The sequence below is a fragment of the Sceloporus occidentalis genome, unplaced genomic scaffold (assembly GCF_023333645.1).
Source record: "Sceloporus occidentalis isolate IW3139 unplaced genomic scaffold, rSceOcc1.0.p SCAF_348, whole genome shotgun sequence".
NCBI classification, from domain to species: domain Eukaryota; kingdom Metazoa; phylum Chordata; class Lepidosauria; order Squamata; family Phrynosomatidae; genus Sceloporus; species Sceloporus occidentalis.
The window spans coordinates 334095-361187 of record NW_028317328.1 but is presented as its reverse complement, the minus strand read 5'-3'; the positions used below and the strand labels follow the sequence as shown (position 1 = coordinate 361187).

The window sequence follows — 27093 nt, the reverse complement described above, 5'->3', positions numbered from 1 at the left end:
ACGCCGTTTTTGTAGCGTATATAATTTTAACTTTTTTAGTCTCTCTTCATAACTAGTATCTCCCAATCCCCTTATTCATTTTGTAGCCCTCCTTTGCACTTTTTCTTGTTCCATAATCTCTTCTTTAAGGACCGGTGCCCAGAATTATACCGCGTATTCAAGGTGAAGTCTTACCAATGACCTGTAAAGAGGCAAGATAATATCCTCCCCCCTTGAATCAATACCTCTTTTTATGCATGCTAAAACCTTATTGGCTCTCGCAGCTGTTTGCTGGCATTGCGCACTGTTGTCAAGTCTGTTGTCAACCGTTATTCCTAAGTCCTTCTCATTGGTAGTTTTCCCCAAGGATATTTCATTTAAAGAATAGGTTGCATTTTTATTATTTTGACCATAATGCATAACTTTACATTTCTCTATATTGAACAAAAAACATACCTTTCCATCAAGACCTTCTGCAATATCACTAATAAAAATATTAAAGAGAGTGGGTCCAAGTACAGATCCCTGAGGTACCCCACTGGTAACAAGACCTTGCTCTATTCAGACGCCATTGACTACAACCCTCTGTTTTCTGTCACTCAGCCACTGCCTAATCCGTTCAACAACATTGGGATCTAAACTCAGAGATTGTAGTTTATTGCTAAGTCTTCTATGTGGGTCAGTGTCAAAGGCCTTACTGAAATCCAGATACACGATGTCTTCTGCACCACCATGATCAATTACTTTAGTCACCCAATCAAACAAATCAATAAGATTAGTTTGACATGATCTTTCTAAGGTAAACCCACGTGACTTCACAACAATTGTGTCCTTTAACATAGTTTCCATTAATTTCCCCACTATAGATGTAAGACTTACTGGCCTGTAGTTGCCGACTCCTCCCTATTGCTTTTTGGTTTTCCAGTTCACATCAGGGAGATTAAAGTCACCCATGGTTATACCCTCTCTTCACTATCATTTTAGCTATTGATTATCTAGTCCTTCTACCGGTCCTGGGGGTCTATAAATCACACCTACACGAGTTACTTTACTTTTGCCAAATTGTAATGTAACCCAAACTGACTATGTTGTCCTCACCAACTTGTGTTAACTTAGATTTTATGTTATTTTTTACATATAGGGCCACCCCTCCCCCTTTCTTGCCCTTTCTGTCTTTTCTATATAAAGAATACCCCGATATTGATATGTCCCAGTCATTTTTCTCATTATACCATGTCTCAGTAACAGCCACTATATCAACATTCTCAGTTGGCACAACTGTTACAAGTTCATGGATCTTATTCCCTAAACTTCGAGCATTTGTAGACATGACCTTTAGCTTGTCATTTAACACTAATGCTGCAATCACTTTATGTCCTTGTTTTGGGGGGCAAAATATATGCTTCTCCCTATTATCTGTATAGACCAAGCCCCCAGATCCACCCACCTGGTTACTAAGTAAATCACCTTTCCTTTCTGTACTGTCTAGCAGGTATTTATCTCCCCCTCCATTCCTAGTTCTCTCCCCAAGCACATTGGACCCTCTTGCATTCAGGTCCAATCCATCACAACTATAGAGATCCTACCCCAAAGCAAAATCAGCCCAGTGCCCTCCAAAGCCCTCCTTCCTACACCAAGACTTCAGACATGCATTTAGCTGCCTAATCCCCTGCTGCCTTTCTGGTATAGCGCATGGCACAGGTAGTATCTCTGAGACTACTAACTTGGAGGTCCTTTCTTTTAATCTTACTAAATCCCTAAAATTACCTTTTAGGATACTCCATCTTCCTCTTACTATGTCATTGGTGCCAATGTGCACCAAGACAGCTGGATCCTCACCAGTTTTGGTAGCAAAAGTGGACCTACACAATATTAGGAAAATAGTCATAATGTTATGGCTGATCAGTGTATATAGAATGTGATGCTCAGGTGTCCACATAGTTTTGGTCATGTTGTGTAAGTATGGAGATGTAAGTAGAGGAACCACTATGAAGAGCTTTAAAAACGAGAGTCAGGATTTTGAACTGTAAGGGGGTCAAATGGAGGGTCTTAGTTGCATCTTGTGTTAGGAAAGGCTATCCAAGCAATAATTTTAGTTTGCATTGTGGATGTGAATTGTGAAATGAGAGATCATAGTCAATGGTGACTTTCTGTGATTGAGCAATATGCCCCATAGGAGAAGATACATGGCTGTCCATCTAATTTCTATTCAAAGATCAGGTTAAGTACCTCAGAGCTGTTACTAAAATGGAATGATAATCTTTGGGATGGATGCATAGCTCAGTTTACTTAGGATCATGTGTTAATACAGCATCTTGAAGATTATAATGACAAACATGCGCACATACACTTATACATAGCCATGTATGCACAAATGCACTTATATATAGCTATTCATGCTTAAATACACGTGCTCACACGCACTTATACAAAGACAATCATGTTCACACAGACTTATACATCCATGATTACTAGACTTGGGCACCAGGGGGCTCTTCGTGCTCGTCTTCGTGGGAAAAAAATCTCCTTATTCCGCGAATATTCGCCCGTTCCTGTCTTCTTTTTGGGCGAATATTCGTGGACATTCTTCGTGCTCGTTTCATCTTCGTTTTCTCCCGGCAGCGTAGCAGGGGTTAATACGGGGTTAAGAACACATCGGAGGAGCAGCAGCAGCAGATGCGTTCGCGCCGTGAAGGTACATGTGTGCGACTCTATTGGTCGCCGGAAGGGGGCTGGTCTGGCATCAACAAATGAATTGCAGAACTGCAGAATGCACTTCATTCGTTAATGGCAGGCGAGCCCCCTGCCGAAACAACCAATAGAGTTGCACACACGTACCTTCATGGTGCTATCCGAGGTGTACACAATACACATTGCCCGAAACTGAGTGCCAAGTTCCTCCAAGCAGTTGTCTTGTCCGAGACCTAGACAAATGCTCCAAGGAACTTGGCCTCCTTTTTATCATACACAGTCACACATCCATAGATGTTTAATAAAAGAACAGGGATTATTTTACATTTTTAAATCGATTTTGGACCACTTTTAAATACATGCCTAACATTTGCTACCTATTTATAATGGCATACTTTGCAACAACCCAACTTTTACTGGACAGGACTGGAAAAAAGCAGGACTGTCCACGAAAATGTTGCGTGTGTTGGCAGGTATGCGAATGGAAAAAATGTGGGACAATAACTAAAAATAGCTTAGGGTTAATGTACGGTTATGTTTAAGAGTATTAGCAGTGCACTGTTTTGTAAAGATGTATTATCTCTAAATAATAATTTAATTTTAATGGGTGTTAAAAAAAAAATTGGGGTTTATTTAATTTTATTTTAAAGTTATATTTATTATTTACTTTATTATATTTATTTAATGTTGTAGTGCTACCCTACCCAGCTATACATATGTGCACTAGGATACCTAGTTTAGCTAAATTTGATGGGACAGGAAAAAAGCAGGACAGTCCCTGAAAAAGTTGGGTATGTAGGCAGGTATGTGGATGGAAAAATGTTATAGGGTGAAGTGTGAGTTATAGCATTAATGCTAGTGAGTGTAGAAATGAATGCCAGGGCAAATAAAAGGAGGAAAGGTCCTTGTGATTTGTGAATTGTACGTGTGTGTGTGTGTTATGTCACTGTGTTATATGTGTTATGTTTAGTAGGTTGTGTATCAGACGGGAAAAAAATGAAATGTAAATGGAAAAGGCGAATGAGTGGGCAATTGGCGACCCACTCACCTGTTTCACCCCAGGGCAAAGCATCCAAACAACTGTCAGTCCTAGACATTAGGCAGCGGACTTCCAGAGCTCAGACACAAGGACCTAGCGTAAGATGGCTACTCCGGCGGAGGTAGCAGGTGTTGCCACACCGCAAACAGACACAGCCAAGGGGGAGAAACTACCCTTACCATTAGTGACATTTTGGGCATGACTCTAGCCAGGAAGCGAACTGGCAGAGAAGAGATGCTGGCACCACCACCAGCAGCAGCGTTGGGAAAGGCGAATGAGTGGGCATTTGATGACCTGCTCACCTGTTTCACCCCAGGGCAAAGCATCCAAAGTCAATCCTAGGCGTTTGGGAGCGGACTTACAGAACTCAGACACAAGGCCCTAGCGTAAATTAGCTACACCGGCGGAGGTAGCAGGTGTTGCCACACCGCAAACACGTGCAACCAGGGGGAGACACTACCTTGAACATTAGAGAAAGAAAATTAACTTTCCAAGCTAAGAGTTGGGTAACCCAACTTGGGCAGATTGAATTCAAGAAAGGCAATCTGCTCAATCAGATGAGGTGCCATGCGTGAGCGCTGTGGACTCAGTATGTTTCCAGTCATAGAAAACACGCGCTCACTTTGAACAGTGGTTGGTGGACATGATAGTAGCTGCTGCGCAACCCATGAGAGTGCAGGCCACACCCTCTTCTTTTCATCCCAGTAGCTAAGAGGATCAACATTAGGCGCAGAAGGAACTTCACAGAGGTAAAGTTTGACCATTTCAGCAGCACTACTCTCCTTTCTGCTTCTAGCTCTGTCAGATGATCCAACTATACTCCCAAGTGCCTCTTCCCAAAACGCAGCTGCTCCACTCAGCTGTGTTGTTCTGCTTGTGGCACTGCTGCTGATGCTGCTGCTAGGAGTGGCAGACAACATCATCTCTTCCTCCTCCTGCACCTCTCCCTCCTTGGACAGCATTCCCATTTTACGCTGCCAGTCACGCACCTTGTTGACCATTTGCTCCCGGTAGCTACTGAGAACATTGAATTTCATTGCTAGCTTTCCCTTAATTCTTGGATCGTAAAGGCACGCTAGCATCATTTCGGGACTCTCTTCCATACGTTTGCGAAGGTGTACTTTTAGCAGATCCTTCAGCTTCCTGACTATGGCTGCTACGTCAGGATGTAGAGTGCCACCTTGAACAGCCTCACGGTTTTCAAGGAACACATCCATCTTGCTGCCTAGATGGCAGAACACTGGGATTACCTGGGCCAGACTGGCAGTGTTTGAGCTTAAATTTTCAGTGGCATCCCTAAACGGTTTAAGGACTGCCACTAGCTGGGCGATCACTGTCCAATCCTCCCTATTCAATGGAGATGTAATCCCAATATTATGCTCTGAGGCAAGATTATGGATTGCCCTCTGCTGCTCCAAAATCCTCTCCAGCATCTCTAAAGTGGAGTTCCACCACGTACTGACATCCTGTCGTAGGCAGTGTACGGGAAGACCTGACCTCAATTGCTCTTCCTTCAAAAGTTGGCTAGCCTTAACACTATGGTGAAAGTGCCCAGCGATTTTTCTGCAGCGGGACAGAACTACTGCTGCTACATTAGTTCCTTCTGACATTGCTGCCTTCACTACAAGATGGATGATGTGGGCTGCACAGCGCACACCAACAATATGACCATCTCGCAGCGCTTTCACCATATTGGCACCTCCGTCAATATTTTGGGAAGTGTGCTTTTCATCCATCATTTCTGCATGGAGAAGGAATGATCGGTAGCCTGCTGCAGCAGTTTCCTTGGGCACACCGGGCTGCCACCAGTGTGCTGTCAAAGAAAGAAAGGCATGCTGCCCACTAGGTGCACTCCACAAATCTGTTGTGAAATGAACAGACTGACCAGCAGCCTTGGAAAGCTCCTCTTGCACTGCTGAAACACAGGACCGATACAATGAGGGGACAATGTTCCTACTGAAAGTGGAACGTGACGGAACTGTGTATTGTGGAGCCACAGCCGCCATCAATTGTTTGAAAGGCTCCCCTTCAATCATGGAGAAGGATGCCCAACAGCAATGAACTGACCAATAAGTCGCGTTACTTTATTGGCCTGCTGTTTGGACATTAACCTCTTGGAGTGGAATGCCACAAATTGTTCCAGGGTGGGCTGGACATGCAGTGCTCCAACCTGCCTTGGTCTCTGGCTGCCAGCACTAGCTGCTGCTGCTATTGGCTCAGAAGCAGCTGTTGGGGTTTTTCCACTCTCTCTGGAGATGGTACTAGTTGTTGTTGTAGTACCACGGGCACCAGCTATGCTGCCTGCACTACATTTTACTTCTGCATCTTTCCCCAATAGCACAGAGTTGTGTTGAGTACTGAGGTGATGCTTCATGCTAGCACTGGTAAAATGGCCAGACACTTTCCCTCTGCTTATTAGTGTCCCACAATGTTTGCACTTTCCATAGCGCCCTTCTCCAACATTTTCAAAGTGCTCCCAAATTGGGGCGCGCATAGCCTTGGAGTGTGCCTTGGGTGCTGCTTCTCCTGCTCAGGGTGGATGAACAGTGGCAGAACTAGTGGTGGTGGCACTGGTGGTACTACCAGTACTGGCCATAGTGGGACTGCTAATTGGAATTCCTGCTAGGCTGGAGATAAGACTGATATCGTGACTAGTAGTAGTGAGAGCAGGAAGAACAGACTCTGCACTTGGCCTCTCAGTCTCAGGCTCCTCTGGTACCTCGCTAGGTGGAGTTCAACTATGTGTAGCCCTCTCTCTAACTGTCTTTACAAAAATATTGTAAGAACTTGGTGGCTTGCTAGAGGTACTAGGAGGACATGGCGTGGCGGTACGGGTGGGAACAGTAGGCGCAGCACTAGTGGTGGTAGAGGCGGTAGAGGTGTTTTTTTTCCCTACAAAGGAATGCTTGCTGCTAATTTGGCTCTGCTTGGTACCTTGCATGCTGCTTGTGGATGGGGAAGATGCTGCTTGGGGCAAAAGGCACTTCTTCTTACTCACTGAGCTAGTAGAAGTACTAGTTGTGCTACCGTTTAACTTTGAACGTGCTTCTGGTGCTTTAGGCTTTCCGTAAAAAACCATAGAGCTTGTGGGCCTAGCAGCACTACTACTGCCTGCTTTTGGTGCCTTTCCTTTACTTGATGATCCTTCAAGCAATGCTTCCCCAAATGATAAGCGAGAGCTTGGACTACTTGGCCGACTAGGCTGACACAAAGGCTGCATCTTAGAACTGGTGGTGGTGGTAGATGGAGCTTGTCCCTCCTTAGTCCCAAAAGGAGGATCCATTTCAAATTTTGTGTTGTGTGTGTAGTGTAGTGTTTAAAACTATAAAAAAAAAAATTAAAAAAAGGGGAAAAAAAATTAAAGACAAAAAAATTAGAGGAAGTTCTCTTCAGTGCTACTGCTGAAAAAGTAAAACTGCACTGTGCTGTTGTGTGCAATCTGCCAAAGTGCTCAAGTTATTTAAATTATTAACTCAAGATTAACTATTTATATTAACTAGCAGTATTTTATTTTTAATTTGAATTTACACGGGCCTAAGAGCCTAGCCTACTACTATGCTAAACCTAAAGCTATATTCCTTACTATTCTAAGTCTAACTCTAGGCAGATGCTCTCAAGCCCACTAAGCTAAAGTGAGGTTAAATCAGACTCAGTATATGATTTATTAATTAATATTAAGATATATCATATTATTAATAGATTAGAATTACTTATATTATGGATTATAGATAGAATATAGATTATGAATTAGAATTACGTATATATATAATAGATTATTAATTAGAATTTATTATTTTATGTTATATAATATATATTAGAAGAATTACTATTATGGATTATAGATAGAAGACTATAGATTATGAATTAGAATTTAGAATTACTTATATTATAGATTATGAATTAGAATTTATATTATGTTATATAATATATTATAGATTAAGATTAAAGATTATAATTATTTTAGTACTACAGCTAGTACCTTGAAGCTTTGCTTAGTACAGTTGTTGTCATCACACAGTCAATCTTTCTTGAAAAGAAATTAGAAAATAAAATGTCACAGCAAAACAGTTATCATCACTGCTTGCTGAACAAAAACACACAGCACTTATGCGGCTGCACTCACTAGCCCAACAAGATCAAACCAAATATTTTTGAAAACTAGACAGCCCAAGATATTTGAAATGCTGGTATTTTAACCATTTCCATGCACTAATTTTACCACCAGCCTTTGTCAAACTTTATGGTAATACATAAGCCCACGTCCCATATTTGGGACATCTTTGAAGCCGGCCAATTCAATTTACCCCATCAAATCATACATTTTTAAAAACTAGGCATCCTATGGGCATTTATAATGCCAATATTTTAACTAGTTCCGCACAGGAATTTTTGTGAAGATATAGAATTGTAGGACTTGCTCATAATAAACGTATTTTTGTTTATTTTTTTGGTGACAGTGGGGAATTTTTACATGTTACCATATTTTTACATTTTTTTTTTTTACTAATCACACTGATTAGTGAGCTGGGTTCCATTGACCTTGCATGGTTGAATGCAGTACCTGCATGCACGAGGAGCTCAAGAGTTCTCAAGAGGCTCTGGGAACTCATTCAGTTTTCTATTGTTGACGCCATCTTGTGAATGGCGGCAATGTCATTTACATGATGGCACTTGTGGTTGCTCTTCGGAGCAATCACAAGGCTATCGGGGTAGGGGGGTTGTGTTGCTACATGCCTCGATATCGAGGCATGTCAGCAACACCGTTTATGCTTAGGAAGCGATTCCGATCACTTCCTAAGCTGTTTTAGCCGGGCGCTATTTTTCTTTTGGCCATTTTTCTTGCGGGGAGGGCTTTCCTCCCTGGATCCACGGTCAGCCTCACTTGTGAGGCTTCCGTGGAAGCTGTTTAACAGCAGCCCGTACATTTACGGGCTTTGTCGTTATGACCTTGCACTGCAAGCCCGTACGTGTACGGGCTTTGTCGTTAAGAGGTTAATAAAGGCTCTGAAAGATAATAAGATATTTTGCTTAAATCTGTGGCCTTAAAATGCAGTGTGTCTGCTGAAGGAAATTATGTATGTCAATGACTATTACCGTATTTGCCCAAATATATGCCGCACTTCCCTTACAAAAAAAATACTGCAGTTTTTCTGAAGTAATACTGCAGTTTTTTGGACATGAAAAAACTGCAATACTGCACTTTTACTGCAGTATTACTGCACATTTACAGTTTGACTTATTTCCTCACTTAATGTTCAAATGTACACACAAGAGTTCCAGTTAGAGGAACACATAACTTACAAATAAATGAGCAGGTTTCCTCTGCAGTTAAGACAGTATATGTAAATATTTTAAGTGACATGGGTCAGGGCACATTTCTCTCCTGGAGCCTAGGGCAATTTCAGAACAGCCCCGGAGGGAAAGAATTGGACAGAGGGGCCCCATGAATGTAGTGCGGACGAGGTACCAATGGTCAAGCCGGTTTAAGGGGTTAAGGCATGACTAAGCGGAAATTTTAGCACGGAAGGAGTTAAGTTTGGAGGCACGTGCAGGGGCCAGAGGGGAGGGGGTAATTACCCTCCCTGGGGGATATATAAGGAAGGGTCGTGGCCTATAGGGGCAATTATTTTCAAAGAGATTTTTCACCTTTTGTCTTGCAGGTCCTGATGGCGTCCAGCATGGAATCCCTGCTTCGGGAACTTCAGGAGGCTGCTGGGGGAGATGTTGAGTGGCTCCGGGAGCGTCTGTCCGGGGTCCTGTCCTCTTCTCCGGCTCCTGGTCCTTCACCTGCCCCTGGGACGTCGAGGTCAAGCCGTTCCAGGGTCTCCCGCCCTCCCGTCAGGCTGAGCCCGGAGGTGTCTGGCCGGAGAGTGGCTGCTGCGTCTCCGGTCCGCCCCGTGTCCCGTTCCGGGCCTACCAAGCGCCGGAGTTCCCGTCCGGCGCGTTCCGGGAGGGCCGGCAGGCCTCGCCCGGAGGTGCCGCCGCTCCGATCATCCCCGCCGCAGTCTAGGTCCAGCTCCGGGGAGGAGCTTGGCGGCGGGGTCGAGGGCTCCGTTGCCGGGGCGTCCGGGGCGTCTAGCGCCGCCGGTGCGGGTTCCTTGCGGCCTGGCGGTACAGGCCGCGACCGCGGCCTCGATTTTGGACGCCCCGGTGCTCGCGCCCGGGTGCGATCGTCGCGGAGGGCCGCTTCCCCGCTGAGGGCTCCGAACCCCACGCAGGCTGCGTCTCGGCCTGGCTTGCGGGCCAGTGCGGGGGCCCGTGGAGCCCTGGGTGCCTGCAGAGACGCTGGGGAGGCTGCTGCTGCCGGCTGTTCCTCAGTTGCTCCACGCACTGAGGCCGCGGACGACCTGCTGGACACTCCTGCTGCCTTCCGTTCCGGTACTGCAGCTGCACATTCTCCGGAGGCTGTGCCTTCTACATCCACCGCTGGGGGCGCTGCATCTCAGGGTGAGCATTTGTTTCCTTTATTTTCTGATTTTGTTTCACACTCTACACCTGTTGGGGGGTTGGCTGGGGGTGGTGGGAGTGCTTCTGCGGTTTCTGGGGATAGCTCGGCGGTAGCGCTCCAATTGCTTACTGTTTTTCGTGACCTGGTGGCGACTTGTGGTTTGGGGGGTCAGGGTGCGTCGCCGGCGCAGGTATGGGGGTCATATGGTGCGCCTGGGGCTGGTGGTCTCAGTGCTTTGGGGAGTGGTGGTGGTGTACCGGCTGTTACTGGGGTGCCGGCTGGGGCCGTGGGGCAGGTTGTGCCTGTTGCTGCGCCTGTTGCTGCGCCTGTTGCTGCGCCTGTTGCTGCGCCTGTTCTTGCGCCTGTTATTGCGCCTGTTTCGCCTGTTGTTTCGCCTGTTTGCGCTAGCAGCGCTTCTGCTGACCCGGCTGCTGGGGGTTCGCGCGCTGACGTGGATCCTGTTCGTCTAGCGGACGCTGCCCGTGGGGAGATATATGTTTGTTTTGAGGCTCCTTTGGGTACGCATTTGAAGCAGGACGTGAGGGAAAAGATTTGGAAGGGGGAATATGTGGAAATATTTTCGCTCCTCCCTCTGGAAAAGTTTAATCTTGACAGGCCGTCAAAAAATGAGGCCACTAAAAAGGAGGATGAGGAGAAGCGTAGATACCGTTTGATTCCTCGCACCTTTTCTAATTGGCTGCAGGCTTTCGCCATTTTGGCCAGTGTCATTGGTCAGAAGGCGCCTGAGCATTGTTCGGGGTTATTTTGCTACCTTGACTCGATTGGGGAAGCGTATCGGGTTTATGGTGGGCAGGCGTGGCTGCGGTATGATGAGCAGTTCCGGCAGCGCATGGCGGTGCGTCCTGGGGTCCGTTGGGACCATAAAGATATAGCACTGTGGCTGCGCGTTATGACGCCGGGTCGTCCTGGGTCTCAGCCTTTTCAGACGGGAGCCGGCACTTCCGGTTCAGGGGTGTCGGCTGGGCAACAGAAAGGATACTGCTGGAAGTTTAATGAGGGGCAGTGCAAGTGGGGCACGTTGTGTCGCTTTAAGCATGAGTGCTCCGGCTGTAGTGGCGCACACCCGCTTACTAAGTGCCTCAAGCGGCAGAAAGGGGGTAGGGCCAGTGCTGGCAAAAGGGGAGACTCCGGTGCGGCTGGAGATGATGCTGCCGTGGCTGATTAAATATCCCGATCGGGATGCTGCCCGGTTGCTGGAGGAGGGTTTTCGTGAGGGTTTTCGCATTCCGTCTAAGGTTGAGGGTTTATCTGCTCGGTCGCGTAACCTTAAATCGGCGCTTGCCAATCCGTCTGTTGTTTCTGACAAGTTGTTGAAAGAGGTGCGTTTGGGCAGGATGGCGGGTCCGTTTCCTTCCCCCCCTATCCCTGATTTGCGGGTGTCCCCGTTGGGCCTGGTCCCCAAAAAAGAACCAAACAAGTTCCGGTTGATCCATCATTTGTCGTATCCGAAAGGGCAGTCGGTGAATGATGGTATTGACCCGGCTCTGTGTACGGTCTCGTATGCGTCTTTTGATAGGGCGGCGCATTGGGTGAGGGTGTCTGGTAGGGGGGCGTTGTTGGCAAAGGTTGATATTGAGGCTGCCTTCCGTCTCCTTCCTGTTCATCCGGAAAGTTTTCATTTGTTGGGGTGTTTTTGGGGTGATGGGTTTTTTGTTGACAGGTGCCTCCCGATGGGTTGCTCCATTTCTTGCTCGTACTTTGAGACGTTTAGTACGTTCTTGGAGTGGGTGGTTCGGGAGGTTGCGGGTCTCCCTTCTATTATTCATTATTTGGACGATTTTTTGTGTGTGGGTCCGGCGGGTTCTTCTCAGTGTGCGGTTTTGTTGGCCACGATGCAACAGGTGGCACGTCTTTTTGGTGTCCCGTTGGCACCTGATAAGACTGAGGGGCCGTGTAGTTCCTTGTGTTTCTTGGGTATTGAAATTGATTCGGGGGACATGTCTTATCGGCTCCCTGAGGCGAAAGTGGTTGAGCTTCGTTTTTTGGTTGCGAGTTTTCGGCGGCTGCACAAGGTCACTTTGAGGCAATTACAGTCCTTGTTGGGGAAATTGAATTTTGCGTCTCGGGTTATGCCGATGGGCAGGGTTTTTTCGAGGCGTTTGTCTTTGGCGACTGCTGGTGTATCGGCCCCACATCATTTTGTGCGGCTTACGAGATCCCTGAAGGAGGACCTTGAGGTGTGGGATTTGTTTCTGCGTGATTATAATGGTCGGACGTTGTGGATGGAGGAGCCGGTCACTAATGTGGACCTGGAGTTGTGGACGGATGCCGCGGGTGCGGTGGGGTTCGGTGCTTATTTTGGGGGTAGTTGGTGTGTGGGGAGCTGGCCGGCCGGCTGGGCTCGTGCGGGTTTGACTAAGAATTTGACTTTCCTGGAGTTGTTTCCCATTTTGGTGGCGGTGGAGGTGTGGGGTGATCGTCTCGCTAATCGCCAGGTTCGTTTTTGGTGTGACAACCTTGCCGTGGTTCAGGCGATTTCTAATCTCACCTCCTCTTCGGTTCCCGTGTTGCGCCTGTTGCGGCGCTTGGTGTTGCGTTGTCTTCAGCTTAATATGTGCCTTAGGGCTTCTCATGTTCCTGGTGTTGACAATTGTATGGCTGACTCCCTTTCTCGTTTGCAGTGGGACCGATTCTTCGCTTTGGCGCCCGGGGCGGACAAGGTGGGCACGGATTTTCCGGCTTGGATGTGGAGTCTGGGCGAGCTGGAGTAGAGGTCCTTCTGCAACGTTCTCTGGTCCCTGCTACTCGTGGTTTTTACGATCAGGTTTGGGGTGAATGGACTGCTTTTTGGGCCGAGGCGTCCGCCTTGGAACAGGGTCTTAGTAGGGCGGAGTGCCTGTTGTGGCTGGTGGGTTATTGGTTTAGTAGTGGGGTGTCTGTTGCGGGTTTGGGTCGCCGGATGGCTGCTCTTGCTTTTCATTTTAAGGCTGGGGGTGAGCCTGATTTCACTAAAACCTTTATGGTCCGTCAGGCTCTGCGGGGGTATCGGCGGGGTGCTGCTAGGCGTGATTCTAGGAGGCCGGTTTCCTACCCTCTGCTGTTGGATTTGGTGGCGTTTCTAGACGGGGCTTGTGTGTCGCGGGAGGAGTTCTTGTTGTTTCGGCTGGCGTTTGTCCTCGCCTTTTTTGGTGCCTTCCGTATTGGTGAGCTTGTGAGTCCCAGCAAGTCTGTCCCTGGTGGCCTGCTGTTCGATGATGTTTTGCTGTCCGGTGGGGGGGTCCGGTTGGGTCTTCGGAGGTCCAAGACGGATCAGGAGGGCAGGGGTCGTTTTATTGTTTTGCAGTCTCTTCCCGGTTCTTCGGTTTGCCCGCATGACTGTATGGCGGCTTATCTTGCAGTTCGGCCTCAGGTTGGGGGGCCTTTGCTGGTGCATATGGACGGTTCCCATCTGTCCCGGTTTCAGTTCATTGCCTTGTTTAAGCGGGCCCTGGCGTACCTCGGTTTGTCGGCTGATGAGTATGGGTCCCATTCCTTCCGGATTGGGGCGGCTACGGAAGCTGCGCGGTGGGGGTTGCGTCAGGAGGTGATTATGAGGTTGGGCAGGTGGGAGTCTAGCCGTTTTCTGTCGTATGTTCGTCCTCATTTGCTGTGAAGGTTGTTTTCTTGACGTTTGTTTTTCTTTTTGTTTTTTAGGAGCAGTTTGGATCCTGGGGCACTCCTATGTCTTCTGGGCGGCGCGTCGGGCTGCTGTGCGTCCGAATGGGAGACAGCTGGGTCTTGATCCTGCGCAGTTGACGGTCCGCTGGCTCGGTTTCCGAGGTATGCGTTGGGATCGTGTGTCCCGAGAGGTGTCTCGCCACGTTCAGATCCATGGGGTGCCCCGGATCCTGCTCCTGCATGTCGGTGGGAATGATTTGTGTTCGGTTCCTATCCGGGCGCTGATAGCTGATATTAAGGCAGACCTGCTTCAGCTTTGGGCCGCTTACCCGGAGACGGTGTTCGTTTGGTCTGAGATAGTGTGCCGTTTGCGTTGGCGTGGTGCCAACTCGTTGGCCGGTATTGAGCGGGCACGCAAGCAGGTTAATAGGTCGGTTTCGCGTTTTGTGGCTTTTCGGGGTGGCATAGTGGTTAGGCATAGGGACTTGGTGGGTGACGTTGCGGGGTTGTTCCGTGATGACGGTGTTCATTTGTCCGACATTGGTCTGGACATTTGGCTGCTGGACGTTCGGTCCGGTTTAGAGAGGGCCGAGGCTGTGTTGGGGAGCCGGTGAAGCGCAAGGGGTCGCGTTCTCCGGCCTTGGCCGGGTACTCTGGTTTGGTTAAGCTGGTACGGTGCAGGAGTTAACCATCTAGGTATGGTTACTTGTGGTGCACAGAGGTGTAAGTGCAGGACACTCCAGGGGCATGCGCCTCTGTGAATCGTAAGGTCATGTGACTGCCGCGCTAGGGGACGCCGGCAGTTCCAGCAGAGATACAGGTGGCCACGCCCATACCAGCAGGCTATTAATTTGGTTATTAATGGTTACAATTGGTTATGTTGTCTTTCGTTTTGACAATAATTATTGATATATGTTGTGTCAAATTGGTTGTGTTTATAATATTTGACACTTTATGACATATTAATAAAGGTTGAGTGTCGCGGTGCTGAGGTGTTTAAGTCCGCACCGCGGACAAATAATTCCATTCTGACGTTAATAAAATTTTGAAATAAAGAAGTGTCTCTTGTTTTATTTGTGAAAGAGGTACCGAAACTGGACGCTACTTCATTCATGAGAATACTGTTGCTCTAGTATTATAAAACCCTGTATATCTCATTAAGGGAAACAAATATATTTGTTTTCAGCATAAGTAAACTAAAGAATTCTTGCTTTAGGACTCCTTGACCTCTTGTGCCCCTTTTCTCTGCCAGGAAAATAATAATCTAGTACATGAGGGAAAAGCTCCTTTGTACTCTGCAGGAGTTTAGACAACTGACGCTTTGTGCATTTCTTTCACACAGTCATGTAAATTGCAAAAAGAACCAAACAGTGACTAAGGTGTTTAGTAGGTCCATTTCCCCCCTCTCAAACCTATAGATGTAGTTCAAAATGTATTACAGAGATGACCATTCCACAATGGTCATGCAGTGATGCAGTAAAGATCCTGCCAAAAGAGGGTCAGGTATGAGTTAACATCATTAATGTATGCCACAGTCTCCTCCTTTACCTCCTTCACTCATAAGTATTATTAGCTTTTATTTATATAACGCCAACAATTTACGCAGCGCCTCTTTCAATACAAATATTCAATGGGTACAACAAGACTACAGTTGACGGATTAAGACAAACCGATACATAAAGTGGAGACAGCTCTGCTCGCAAATTTATAATCTTGAGGGATTATTTTATATACCCACCAAACCCCTTCAGAATTACACAGTACTGTCTAATGATGACACTGTGTAAATTGATACATCATAACAAATAAAATATTTTGTTGTTTTTCCTATTCCTTAAATAGCCTCTTTAATTGGTTGACTTTTCATTTTATATTTATATAGATATTTGAAACCATTCCGATTCTACCAAATTTTATCATTGCTATTTGCTCATTCTTTCTTTTATGTTACTGTCTTCGTGAAGTTTCTGCAGCAGTGCTTGCTTCCCATAGAGTAGTTTAAGCCATTTTAGCCCCCACACTTCTTTTTTAACTCAATAGAGCACTCAGCTTCTTAGTAAAGTGATGTGTGGATATGTCTTAACTCTGTTATTCTGGTTTGAAGTTGATTGCAAGACGCTGCCTTATGAAATTCGTGTTCTGTAGGTCGTATGCAGGGCCGGCCCAAGGCAAAATGCCGCCTGGGGCGAATTTTAAAATGCCCCCCCCATCTATCTACCCTTCCTCTCCCTCCCTATTATCTACCCTTACCCCCCCCCCCTTGTACTTATCTTTCAGCAGTCCTGCGGCGAGTCTCCCTGTTCGGTCTCGGTGCTGGCTTGTAATGCTGAGCGCCGGAAATGAGGTTATCTTCCAGCACTCAGCATTACAAGCCGGCACCGAGACAGAACAGGGAGACTCGCCGCAGGAGGCGCCCCTTTCTCTCTCTTTCGCTTAAAAAAAAAAAAAAAAAAAAAAAAGGGGGCTTGGGGCAAAGTGCCGCCCCTTCAAAAGTGCCGCCTGGAGCGGTTGCCCCACTCGGCTCCATTGTCGGGCTGGCCCTGGTTGTATGTCCATATAGCAATTAGGTGGCCAACCTATTGTTATTGCACAGATTATACTGTAATGCTCATACAAGTTTGGGATGCTAGGTAATATGATCTGTGGCCCCAAGGATTTTTTATTTTTCAACAATCTTCTTCTCTGCAACCGCCAGAGCTATAGCTCTGAAAGATTCACAGTAGCTTCACATAATGACCATACCTCGGAACTCTCCATGTTTGACTCAGAGATCGCTGGGTAAAGCACCTCTTCTCAGGTTCTCCGCATCAAGACCCGAATCCTCCGGGTCATAGGAGCGGGATCTTGACACGCCCTGCTCCCCGCCCATTTTCACTTTAAATGGGGGTGTTTCCCACTGACATCAGCATGACCTCCCTGGTCGCATCCCGCAAGAGAAGGCTCCGGGTAGCTGCAGCCCAGAAGTTCCCAGCTATGTCCATGACCCTTGTCTTAATTTTTCAACAGAAGTCAATAGCTCTGCAATTGTGCCCCCCCATTCTTAATTTCTCTTTAATCTTAAATCAACTTCTCATGAACTGCTGGTCACAATTGTTTGCAAATTTGCACACTTAACCTCAGTCACCTCCTCTGTCAAGTTTGTTTAATGCGCGCAGTGTGTCAAAACACCGTTGGCACCATGTCAATTGCAATATCTGCCCCTGCACGCCTACTAAACCTTATTAAAACCAACTACAAGCAACGTTACATAACAAAGGTCACCTGTAGCAGGCGCCATCTTGAAAAATCATCAAAATCATAAAAAACTACAGCTCTTTGATGTGCACCAGTACTCAAAAAACTGATGCTTCCTGTGGCACATGTATTTTAAATCACTAAAACCTCTTTATTTGGAAGCCACTTACAACACAGAAATCAAACGTGGTGTGTATAATCATCTCATGGGTCCTGGGAAACGTTGTAGGTGGTGACTCGATAGGGCCCATTGTTTGGTGGTCACCTTGGATCACCAAAGTGAAAATTTCAAACCTATTTAAAATGTTAATGGAGTCACCTAAACACTTCATGTTACCTACAATTCTAGACACTAATTACGAATATCTACATGCACCATATCGAGACCCTATGCCTTAACCCTAGCACCAATATCCAATGAACCAAAAAAAATCAATAAAACTCATTATTTCTACAACTGACACAGCTGTACGGATTTATGACCTAACCTATGATCATATCTGTTAATGGCAAGTCAGTCGGTCACATGGCTTTCCACCTAGACACATTGACCCTTTGCCTGCCATTTGATTTCAATGCACATTTTGCATTTTCACAATATCTGCAGCTTAGCTGCTGGGCTTGGCCACCTGCATTGCTGCTCATAGCTAAATGTCTGTTGTTTTAGTATTATTGGCATGTACTCAAATTTTTGTTTTGTTTTTAAACATTGGAGTGGTTTGGGTTTCTAATCTCAGTTTTGGTAATACTGTTGTTATAATGACTTTTATAGAAAATCATTATGCTCTTATTTTGATTGTTTAGATTGTGATTTTTCAATAATCCCTGTTTAAATTGTCCAAAGCCTTCCCATTTATAGCCCTGTATGTTCTGCTTTTCTGAAAAAAATATCCAGACCCTTATTGAAGGCATCCATTGTATCTGATAGCACCACTTACTTATGCAGTGAATTCCATACCTTCATTCCCCTTGTTGTAAAGAATCCCTTCCTTTGTTTTTTATGAAATCTTCCCTCTTCCAGTCTAAGAGGGTCACCTCTGGTTCTTTGTACATGTCTATTAATGCACAGGTCACTGGAGAGCAGGCCCGGACTGGGACAAAAAATAGGCCCGGGCATTTAAGCCCGAGCAGCCCATTTTTATTTATTTATTTATTGTTAAAGCCCACCCTTTATGTACCATCTTTGCATTTACTCACTCATTCACACAAATCATTAACACATTCATTAATGCAGTCTCACAAATCATTCAAGCAATTCATCCACACATGAATTCATTGTCATACGCATTTACACAATTCATCCACACATTTATTCATTCATTCTCATGCGCATTCACACTACCCCCTCTCCCCATTTTATCTGCCCCTTCTCGCTATGTCTCCCCATTTCTCACTATCTAACCCCTCTCTGCCCCTTCTCACTGCACCCCCCTCCCTCACCCTACTTATTTTGTTGCCGGAGCAAGCAGCAACTACGACCGGGCCTGCGGTAGGGCCGGATTGATTTAGGGGCTGATGGAGCTGCAGCTCCAGGCCCCTACCTTAAAATAGGCCCAGTCAGGACCGGACTGACTGGGCCGATGCGGCCTCTACGGCCGCATTAACGTAGGGCCCCTTAAACTGCAACCGGGTCCGCCACTCTAAGGGGCCGGGAAGCCCCCACCAGGGCCAGCCTTAGGGGTCTGCGGCCGCACAGGGCTTAAATTAAAACATCGGGGTTTTTTTTAACTTTATTTAACCACTTCAATCCCAGGGGTTTTTGGTACCTCAAAGCCCGGAGCAATTTTGCCATTTTTGGGGTATGTCGGTTTAGCGATTATTCTCTTTTCCTGTGAATAGTGTACCCATGTAAACTATATATTGTTTTTTTAAGGAGAGATTGAGCTTTCGTTTGATACCATAGTTGAATGATTAGCTGAAAATATAGAATGAGAAATTTAGTAAACACTAGCGAAGATTAGAAAAAAAACGAATTTTTTTTTACATTTTCCCTCTGAATCCTCACAAAATTAGGTAAAGTGATGGAAAATCCCCTCCAAGTTTATCAATTCAGGTGTCCTGATTTCAGAAATACCTAATTTATATAGATTTTCCAGACTTTCCCAGCACCAGGGAGCATACTATAAGGTGTACAATTTTGTATACTTTTTATGCCTATGGCTTAACGGGTTTGGGGGTTGTGAACGGGGGCAGGAGGGTTATACTGGCTAGATGTTATACTAGGTCAATGGGAAGTAAGGTTTTTTTAATATTTTTTTTATTTTTTTTTTAACACAGAAATGGTTAGAGGTCCTCTTAGGGACCTCCTGAACATGCCACTGATGTCACAATGACATCACAGCTCACATTATAATTTTTTTTGTATTATTTATATTATTATTTTAATGATTTATTTAATATTCTTTTTTTAATGAATTAACTTTTTTTTCCCCCAGCTTTTCTGTTACAGGACAGGAGGGGGAGTGAGAGACATGGTTTCTCACTCCCCTCCCCGCGATCCCCCTGCACCGATCACACTGTGATCTCTATGCAGGTCCTCACAGACCTGCATCGAGATCGCAGCATCTGCGTGCCTCATCGGAGGGCAGGATATCCCTGCAGGGTATATCCTGTCCTCCGATGACCTTCCGGGTTATGTCAGCAGTGACGCAACCCGGAAGGGAATGCCTGATCGCACGTTTGAAACTGCGCGATCGGGCAGTTTACAGTGTAACAGCTTACCGGCTTTCATGCCGGAAGCTGTTACAGGAGATCGGACAGCAGAAAGCCGGCAATAGGGGATTGTTAATAGGCGTTTTTTGTCACGTCCCGGTACGTCTATAGGGGAATGAAGGGGTTAACATCCTCCATGTTAAATAAAGTTAACAAAAACTTTATTTAACATGGAGGATGTTAAATAAAGTAAAAAAAAAAAAAAAAACAAGCCCCCCCCGATGTTTTAATTTAAACCCTGTGCGGTCGCACACCCGTAAGGCCGGCCCTGGTGGGGGCTTCCCGGCCCCTTAGAGTGGCAGACCTGGTCGCAGTTGCAGTGGGCTTAAGGGGCAGGTGCCCCTTATGCCCTGCGTTAATGCGGCCGTAGAGGCCGCATAGGCCCAGTCAGTCCGGTCCTGACTGGGCCTATTTTAAGGTAGGGGCCTGGAGCTGCAGCTCCATCAGCCCCTAAGTCAACCCGGCCCTGCCACAGCCCGGCCCAACGGGCAAATGCCCAGTGTGCCCGATGGCCAGTCCGGGCCTGCTGGAGAGCTTTTTAAATTGGCATGCATATACTTCTACAATGTTATAATATTCCCTCTAAGACCCCGTTTTTCTAGCGTATATAGATGCAACTGTTTTAGTCTCTCCATGAATCAATAACCCATTTTATACAAGCCATTATCCTATTGGCCTTTGCAGGTGCTGACCGGCATTGCGCACTGTTGCTAAGTTTGTCATCTACAATTATTCCTATATACTTTTCCTTAGTAGCTTTCCCCAAGGAGATATTATTTAAAGTATATAATACATTATTATTATTTTTCCCATAATGCATAATTTTATATTTGTCTGTATTGAACTTGCCGCATGACTGTCCAGTCCCTCTAAATCCTTTGGCAGAGAAGCAACATCAACGTTAGATGTTAGACTGTATTACTCTACCTAATTTTGTGTTATTAGCAAACACCGAGATATGACTCTCAATGCAATATGGCAAATCATTAATAAACAAATTAAAAGAAGAGGACCTGAGGTATTCCACGTTATACCTTGGTCCAGTTTAAGAATTTTCCATTTCTTTGCATTCTATATTTTAGCCAATTTCCAATTCAAGTACATGCATTTGCCCCTAACCCTATTTGTACAGCAACCTTTTGGAACTGTATCAAATGCCTTAGCAAAGTCCAAGTAGATCACATCTACTACCACTCCTAGATATATATTTCTACCAACTTCTTCATAAAATTAAATAAGGTTAATTTGAAAGACATGTCATTCACAAAATAATGCTGACTTCTACTAATTATATTCTGATTCAAGATGAATTCTTGCATGTATGACTTTAGTAACCTTTCAAAAATGTTTCCATACTACACATGTCAATTACACTAGTCTGTAGTTGCACTTACAATACTTGGAGTAGTGCATGGTATAATGTACTGTGCAGACAAATGCTGTACTTCCTAATAAGAGAGGGAGACTCATTCAGTGAATATGGTGTTAAGTAGACCTGAGCTGTATACTCGCTGTTTAGTCTTATGGATAAGTCTTTAAAGATAGTCAAAATGTTGTCACAGCAATATCTAGAGGGAGAAAACACAGGAAAAAAGCCAAGCACAGAAACATTTGTCCAGTTGCTCTTGGCTTTTTTCTGTATTTTCTTCAACTTCATTATGCATGTAGGTGTGTTTTTATATTATATAAAAGTTTGAATATTTACTGTTTTTCAAATCCCAACATTTTGACTATCTTTAAAGACTTATCCATAAGACTAAACAGCGAGTATACAGCTCAGGTCTACTTAACACCATATTCATTGAATGAGTCTCCCTCTCTTATACCATAACAGTATCTACTTGAATCGTTGACAATGGTAATGATTCCACAGTAATTCTTACAAACTCAGTGAGTGTTATTTAAGAAATAGAAAAAGATTAGAAGAAATTATTATAGTTGTGAGATATCACAATTAACAATATTTACAAAACATTGAAAATATGTAATTTATCATGGGGCTTTGATTGGTTGATTGAGGATATACTTAAATTGCACATATCTGGCACGTGACATTTACTTCAGATCAATTGTGCGAAAAAATATTTTATAAAAATCTGGTTTGCTATCATTTGTTTGTACAATGGGCAAATGCAATAAGATTAAACTGGCATGTCTTTTTCAATCTTTATGCTATAGCAAATCACTGTTTGCATTACATCTTAATTTTTGTTTTCTTTTATGGAGATTATAATAAAAATAAAATTTGGATTTGTACAACAGCAATTTAAAGCAATATAATCAAATGTGGTTTTAATGGGAGATTGTTGCCCACTGGAAGAAAAGTTCATCCTACAAAAGAACACTTGTGTCTATGACAGGTCCTTTTGAATCTGGTCTTGTGCAAAGTAAAATGGTAAAATGTAATTTTCAACCTTTGTGCACAAGCTTAAAAATTGCCTCATCACTGAAAGGGTTAAAGAGACAGTGCCAGTAAGAAAAATACCACATCTGATTCGTTTAATTTTGATTTACAACATGTTATTATTATATATGTATTATGATAAAATTTTGAACATGTGTGGCACCATTGTGTGACACTACAACACATTATTGCCCACCACAAAATAGTACATAATTGTTATTGAATGTTCATGAATCTGGTAACTATGGGAGGTGGAAATGCAAGTCTAAGGGGCAAAATAAAGTACAATACAATGCAAACAAGTGGTAGGAAAACATAATTTACAACTTTCCCTGTTATTCTTAAGGATCCACAACTTTTTACAATTAATCAAGTCCTGTTTGGCACAAATTCACTTTATGTAGAATTGCAAGTAAAGCACAAATAAATTATTTCTGATAGTGGCCCCAAACTTACAAATCAGATGGCCAAGGGGGAAATTGCCCCTACCCCTCTATAGCAACCCTTCTTTGATTCCATACCAAATATTTATAGAGGTCCTATTAACACATTTTGTTGCCAGTTATGCAGAACAATGCACTTTATAAAGAAACCTTCATTTACAGATGTGGTAAATATATGTTACATATTTTGCCTTTAGGTGTTCAATGCATCTATAACTGATCAGCAGAAAATAAAGCACTAATGTTTTTAGTAAGAGGATGTTACATGATGTCTGTCAATAGTAAGATTGCAAGTAATCAGAAATATTTACTTAAAATGGAAATACCAGCTCAAACGTTCTTAAAGCAAAATGGTAATTTTGTTCTATTTAGTAAATACAAAAAAAAAATTTAAAAAAAATTTAAAAAAACCCACTTACCACCTCCATACAGCTGGCATAAGTAAGGAAATCTCCAAACATTTCCTAACCCAACAGCATAGGATATGCAGGCAAACACAAACTGTAAAGAGTTATCCCACAGTGGACGAGGCTTTTCCATTTTCTTTCTTGCAAGCCAAGAGCCTGTTCTGCTATGTGATTTTTTTTTTATGAACTGGAATTCACGTTGAAGGGGGTGTGTATTTTCTACAATCTTTGTCAGCTTTTTTTTTAATTACTAATCGTATTAACAGATTCAGTGGAATGCTAGTAAATAGATTATAGAGAAACAGAAGGCAAAATAAAATGCATTTTGGATTGTACATAGGGTAGCTCGGTTGAACCTTACTATTTTCCGGCTACGGATGAACAATGTAATAAGAGAACTTTGACACAACACAACAAAAACGATAAAATGGCTTATCTACTTTTTATGAAAGTATAATAAAAATTGCATAATATAGCTAGAAAGTTATCTTGTATAATATTTATTTCAGCTCTAATTATTTTGTAATGCAAACTGCTCGATTATAAAATGACAATGATTAAAAGACGACCCCCAAAAATCTGAATATTAATTAAGGAAAAAAAGAAAAAGCCTGAATATAAGACGACCCTATAGGAAAAAAGTTTTACCAGTAAATGTTAAGTCATGTAAACTATGTAAACTATTTTTTTTAACCCCTTAAGGACCGGGCTCATTTTTCGTTTTGTACCCTGTGGGACAGAGGCTGTTTTAATACTTTTGTGGTGCTTGTGTTCAGCTGTAATTTTCTCCTCACCCATTTAGTGTACCCACATAAGTTATATATTGTTTTTTTCAGGACAAGATGGGCTTTCTTCAGATACCATTATTTTGATCGTATCATCTTATTTACTATAAAAAAAATAAAAAAACATGGTGAAAAATTGAAAAAAAACACATTTTATGACTTTTATTTGAAAAATCTTTTACTCTTTTTTAAAAAATCTTTTTTTTTTTTAAATATTTTACTAATCACATTGTGATTAGAAAGCTGGGCTCCATTGACTTGCATGGTTGAATGCAGTACCTGTATTCAACCTGCAAGTGGAGCCAGAGTTCTCTAGACCTTCTAGCGAACTTTAAAAACTTGTTTGTTGCTTTTACAGGGCGGCCGCCATCTTGTTGATGGCGAAGAACACCGGCAGCTGCGGCTGTGACCGCTCTCCGGAGCGGTCACAGCCCACCCAGAGGTAAGTGTTTGGTGTCGCTGGATGCCTCCTGATCGAGGCATTCCAGCGACACCATTTAAGTTTAGGAGGCGATCGTTGATCGCCTCCTAAACGCTTTTAAAACGGGCGTTGACGCCTCGGGGAGGGGCCAGACATGGCCCCCGATGCCGATCTCGGCGTTACTGAATGCCTCGACATCGAGGCATTACAGTAACACCATTTAAGCGAAGAAAGTGATCGTTGATCACTTTCTAAGCTTATTTTACTTTTTGACGGTTCAGGACCGTCAAAGGTCATTTAGTGACCTTCATGTCATGACGGTCCTGAACCGGCAAAGGTAGCGAAGGGGTTAATAAAAGCTATGATTGAGAAAAATATTTTGCTTTTAATTCCTTTTATTTTCCAACCTACCCCCCCAGTTATGCACATCTGCCCCAGGCTTGTCACTCTGCCCCATAAATGCCTTAAACCCCCTATATGCCACTGTGACCCATGATATGCCTTTCAACCCTCTAAATGCCACCGTGCCCCATGATATGCCTTTTAACCCTCTATATGCCACTGTGCCCCATGATATGCCTTTTGACCCCCTGTGTGCCACTCTGCCTTCAGAAATGCCTTATACCCCTATATGCCACTCTGGCATTTAGGGCGTTTAAAGGCATATTATGGGGCAGAGTGCCATATAGGGAGGGATAAGACATTTCAGGAGGCAGAGTGGCATATAGAGGGTTAAAAGGCATTTCTGGAGGCAGAGTGGCATTAAGGGTGAAAAGGCATATCATAGAGCACTCTGCCTACAGAAATGCCTTATGCCCCCCATTTAACACCCCCCCCAAAAAAACAAAAAACTTACAGGTGCTTCTGGCTCCCAGTGTGTTGTCCTAGCTGCAGCCGGAAGGAGGTGCGGTTAGCAGCGGGGGTTGTCTGCGTCCATCGTGCAGACCTTCCCCGACTGTCAGAGATCAGAGTTCTGAAGGCAAATAGACAACTATTACACAGAACAACCAATAAATGGCAGGGGCTGTACTAATTCATTATTGGAGGTGTAGAAAATTACAGCCAATGGGAAAAGAGCTTATTAACATCACCATAGTGCATGCTTGATCCATGCTATTCTACGGAGAAAAAGGCCAATGAGATGAGCACCCAGTCCATGTTTTTCTATCGGGATAGGCACCAGGAACTGGCTAAGTTTTTAAATATTTGTATTAGTATTATTACAGAAGGTCTTAATGGTAAGGTATATATTTTAACTTTAAGTATTTAAATGTAAATTTCTTCCAGGCTATATATGTAAAGATCCTTTAACCTGTACTGGTAAGTTTTATCCTGTAATCCATGAACCATTTTAGTAGCTCTTCTCTGAACTTTCTCCAACATATCTATATCCTTCTGGAGAAATGGTCTACAGTACTGTACACAATACTCCGTAAGGTCTCACCAGCAGGGCCGGACTGGGAATGAAAAACAGCCCTGGAAACATTTGGAGACCAGCCCCATATAGTTTATCTTGCGGTCGATCTCTTGTACCCACACGCACCCCTTATACATACCCGAGTCACACTATTTGCCATACAAATAACTATAAAACATTCTTTTTATCACATTATTTGTATTAAAATGCCAGAAAGCAAAAGTGTTAAAAGGCCCTAATAAATGAAATACATTAGACATAATGGAATCAAAACATTTGGTAGTGCAAAATTTTTTAGATTAAAAAGTTCCATTTTATTCAGTGGAACAAAACAGTGATCACATTATTCTTCACGATATTCTTGTAAGACAGGGCTTGACAAATTTGTTGTGAATCTAGGCGCCAGGTAAAAAAGTTAGGAGCCAGGATTTTTTTAAACTAACAGTTGGTTAGGAGTGATCTGATCATCAGCCCACTTACTAAACTCACAGCGTTTGACCTGGAAGCACCCTGGACTTTCAGGTCAGTGCTGGTTTTTTTTTTTATTATTAATTATTTTTTTTTAACTCTTTCGATGCTGATGTTCCATTGGAGCACAGCATTGACTGATATTTAGTCCCCACAAGCTTGTGGGGAAAAATGTTAACCCCTGCAATGCCACGAATGTGTCATACACAAGTGTGGCATTGAAGGGGTTAACGCTGCACTGTCGCTCTCATGGAGCGATCAGGCAGCAGGGGGGTGTTGGGGCTGGTGTCCACACTCATGTGGAGACCAAAGAACCCTCTCCCCTGTCCCTGAAGCTGCCTCTGGCAGCTGGGACTCAATTGCTGGTCTATAGACCAGCCATTGCAGGGAGGGGAGTCTTTGATGACTGCTGTAGGCTTCCATGCCTACAGGAATCATCAAAGGGCTTGTGGGGGCTCGTTTTTGCTGTTGCTGGTCTGCCTGGGCTTCCAGGCAGACCACCAGCAGCAGAGCCCCGTACAAAACGGGAATTAACCCCTAAATGCCGCGATCGCGGCATTGAAGGGGTTAACGCTGCACTGTCGCTCTCATGGAGCGATCAGGCAGCAGGGGGGTGTTGGGTCAGGTCCCCACACTTGTGTGGGGAACCAATCAACACACAACCCCCTTCCCTGAAGCTGCCTGTGGCAGCTGATAACACGATTGCTGGTTTTGCAGCAACCGCGGTTTCAGCCTACAGGATCACTCCGTGGGAGTGATCTCAGGCTCGGGGGCGGGCTCTGAGTGGCTGTGCTGTCTGCCCAGACTCCTGGGCAGACAGCAGCGCCCCCGTGTGGTTACTCAGCCTCTTACATCCACATTTTTTTATGGATGTAAGAGGCTGACAAAACCTAGGCGCCAGGACAAAATTCTCTGTCACCATGGCGACCTGGCCCCTGGGATTTGTCGAGCCCTGTTGTAAGAAACGTACTTATTTTTTTATTAATTCATGTAAACTATTTTTTCATATTTAAGAAAAGCTGTGATT

The 27093-nt window shown here is 44.4% G+C and overlaps 1 protein-coding gene across 1 annotated transcript in view; it reads right to left on the bottom strand.

Moving 5' to 3' along the window:
* Positions 1-27093, bottom strand: part of LOC149274085 (sodium- and chloride-dependent transporter XTRP3-like) — a 122626-nt gene that overhangs the window by 94171 nt on the left and 1362 nt on the right. The window contains exon 2 of the mRNA XM_089505849.1: positions 22988-23111. Coding sequence (XP_089361975.1) covers positions 22988-23108 — 121 coding nt within the window. The 5' untranslated portion in view covers positions 23109-23111. The remainder of the gene's footprint in view (positions 1-22987; positions 23112-27093) is intronic.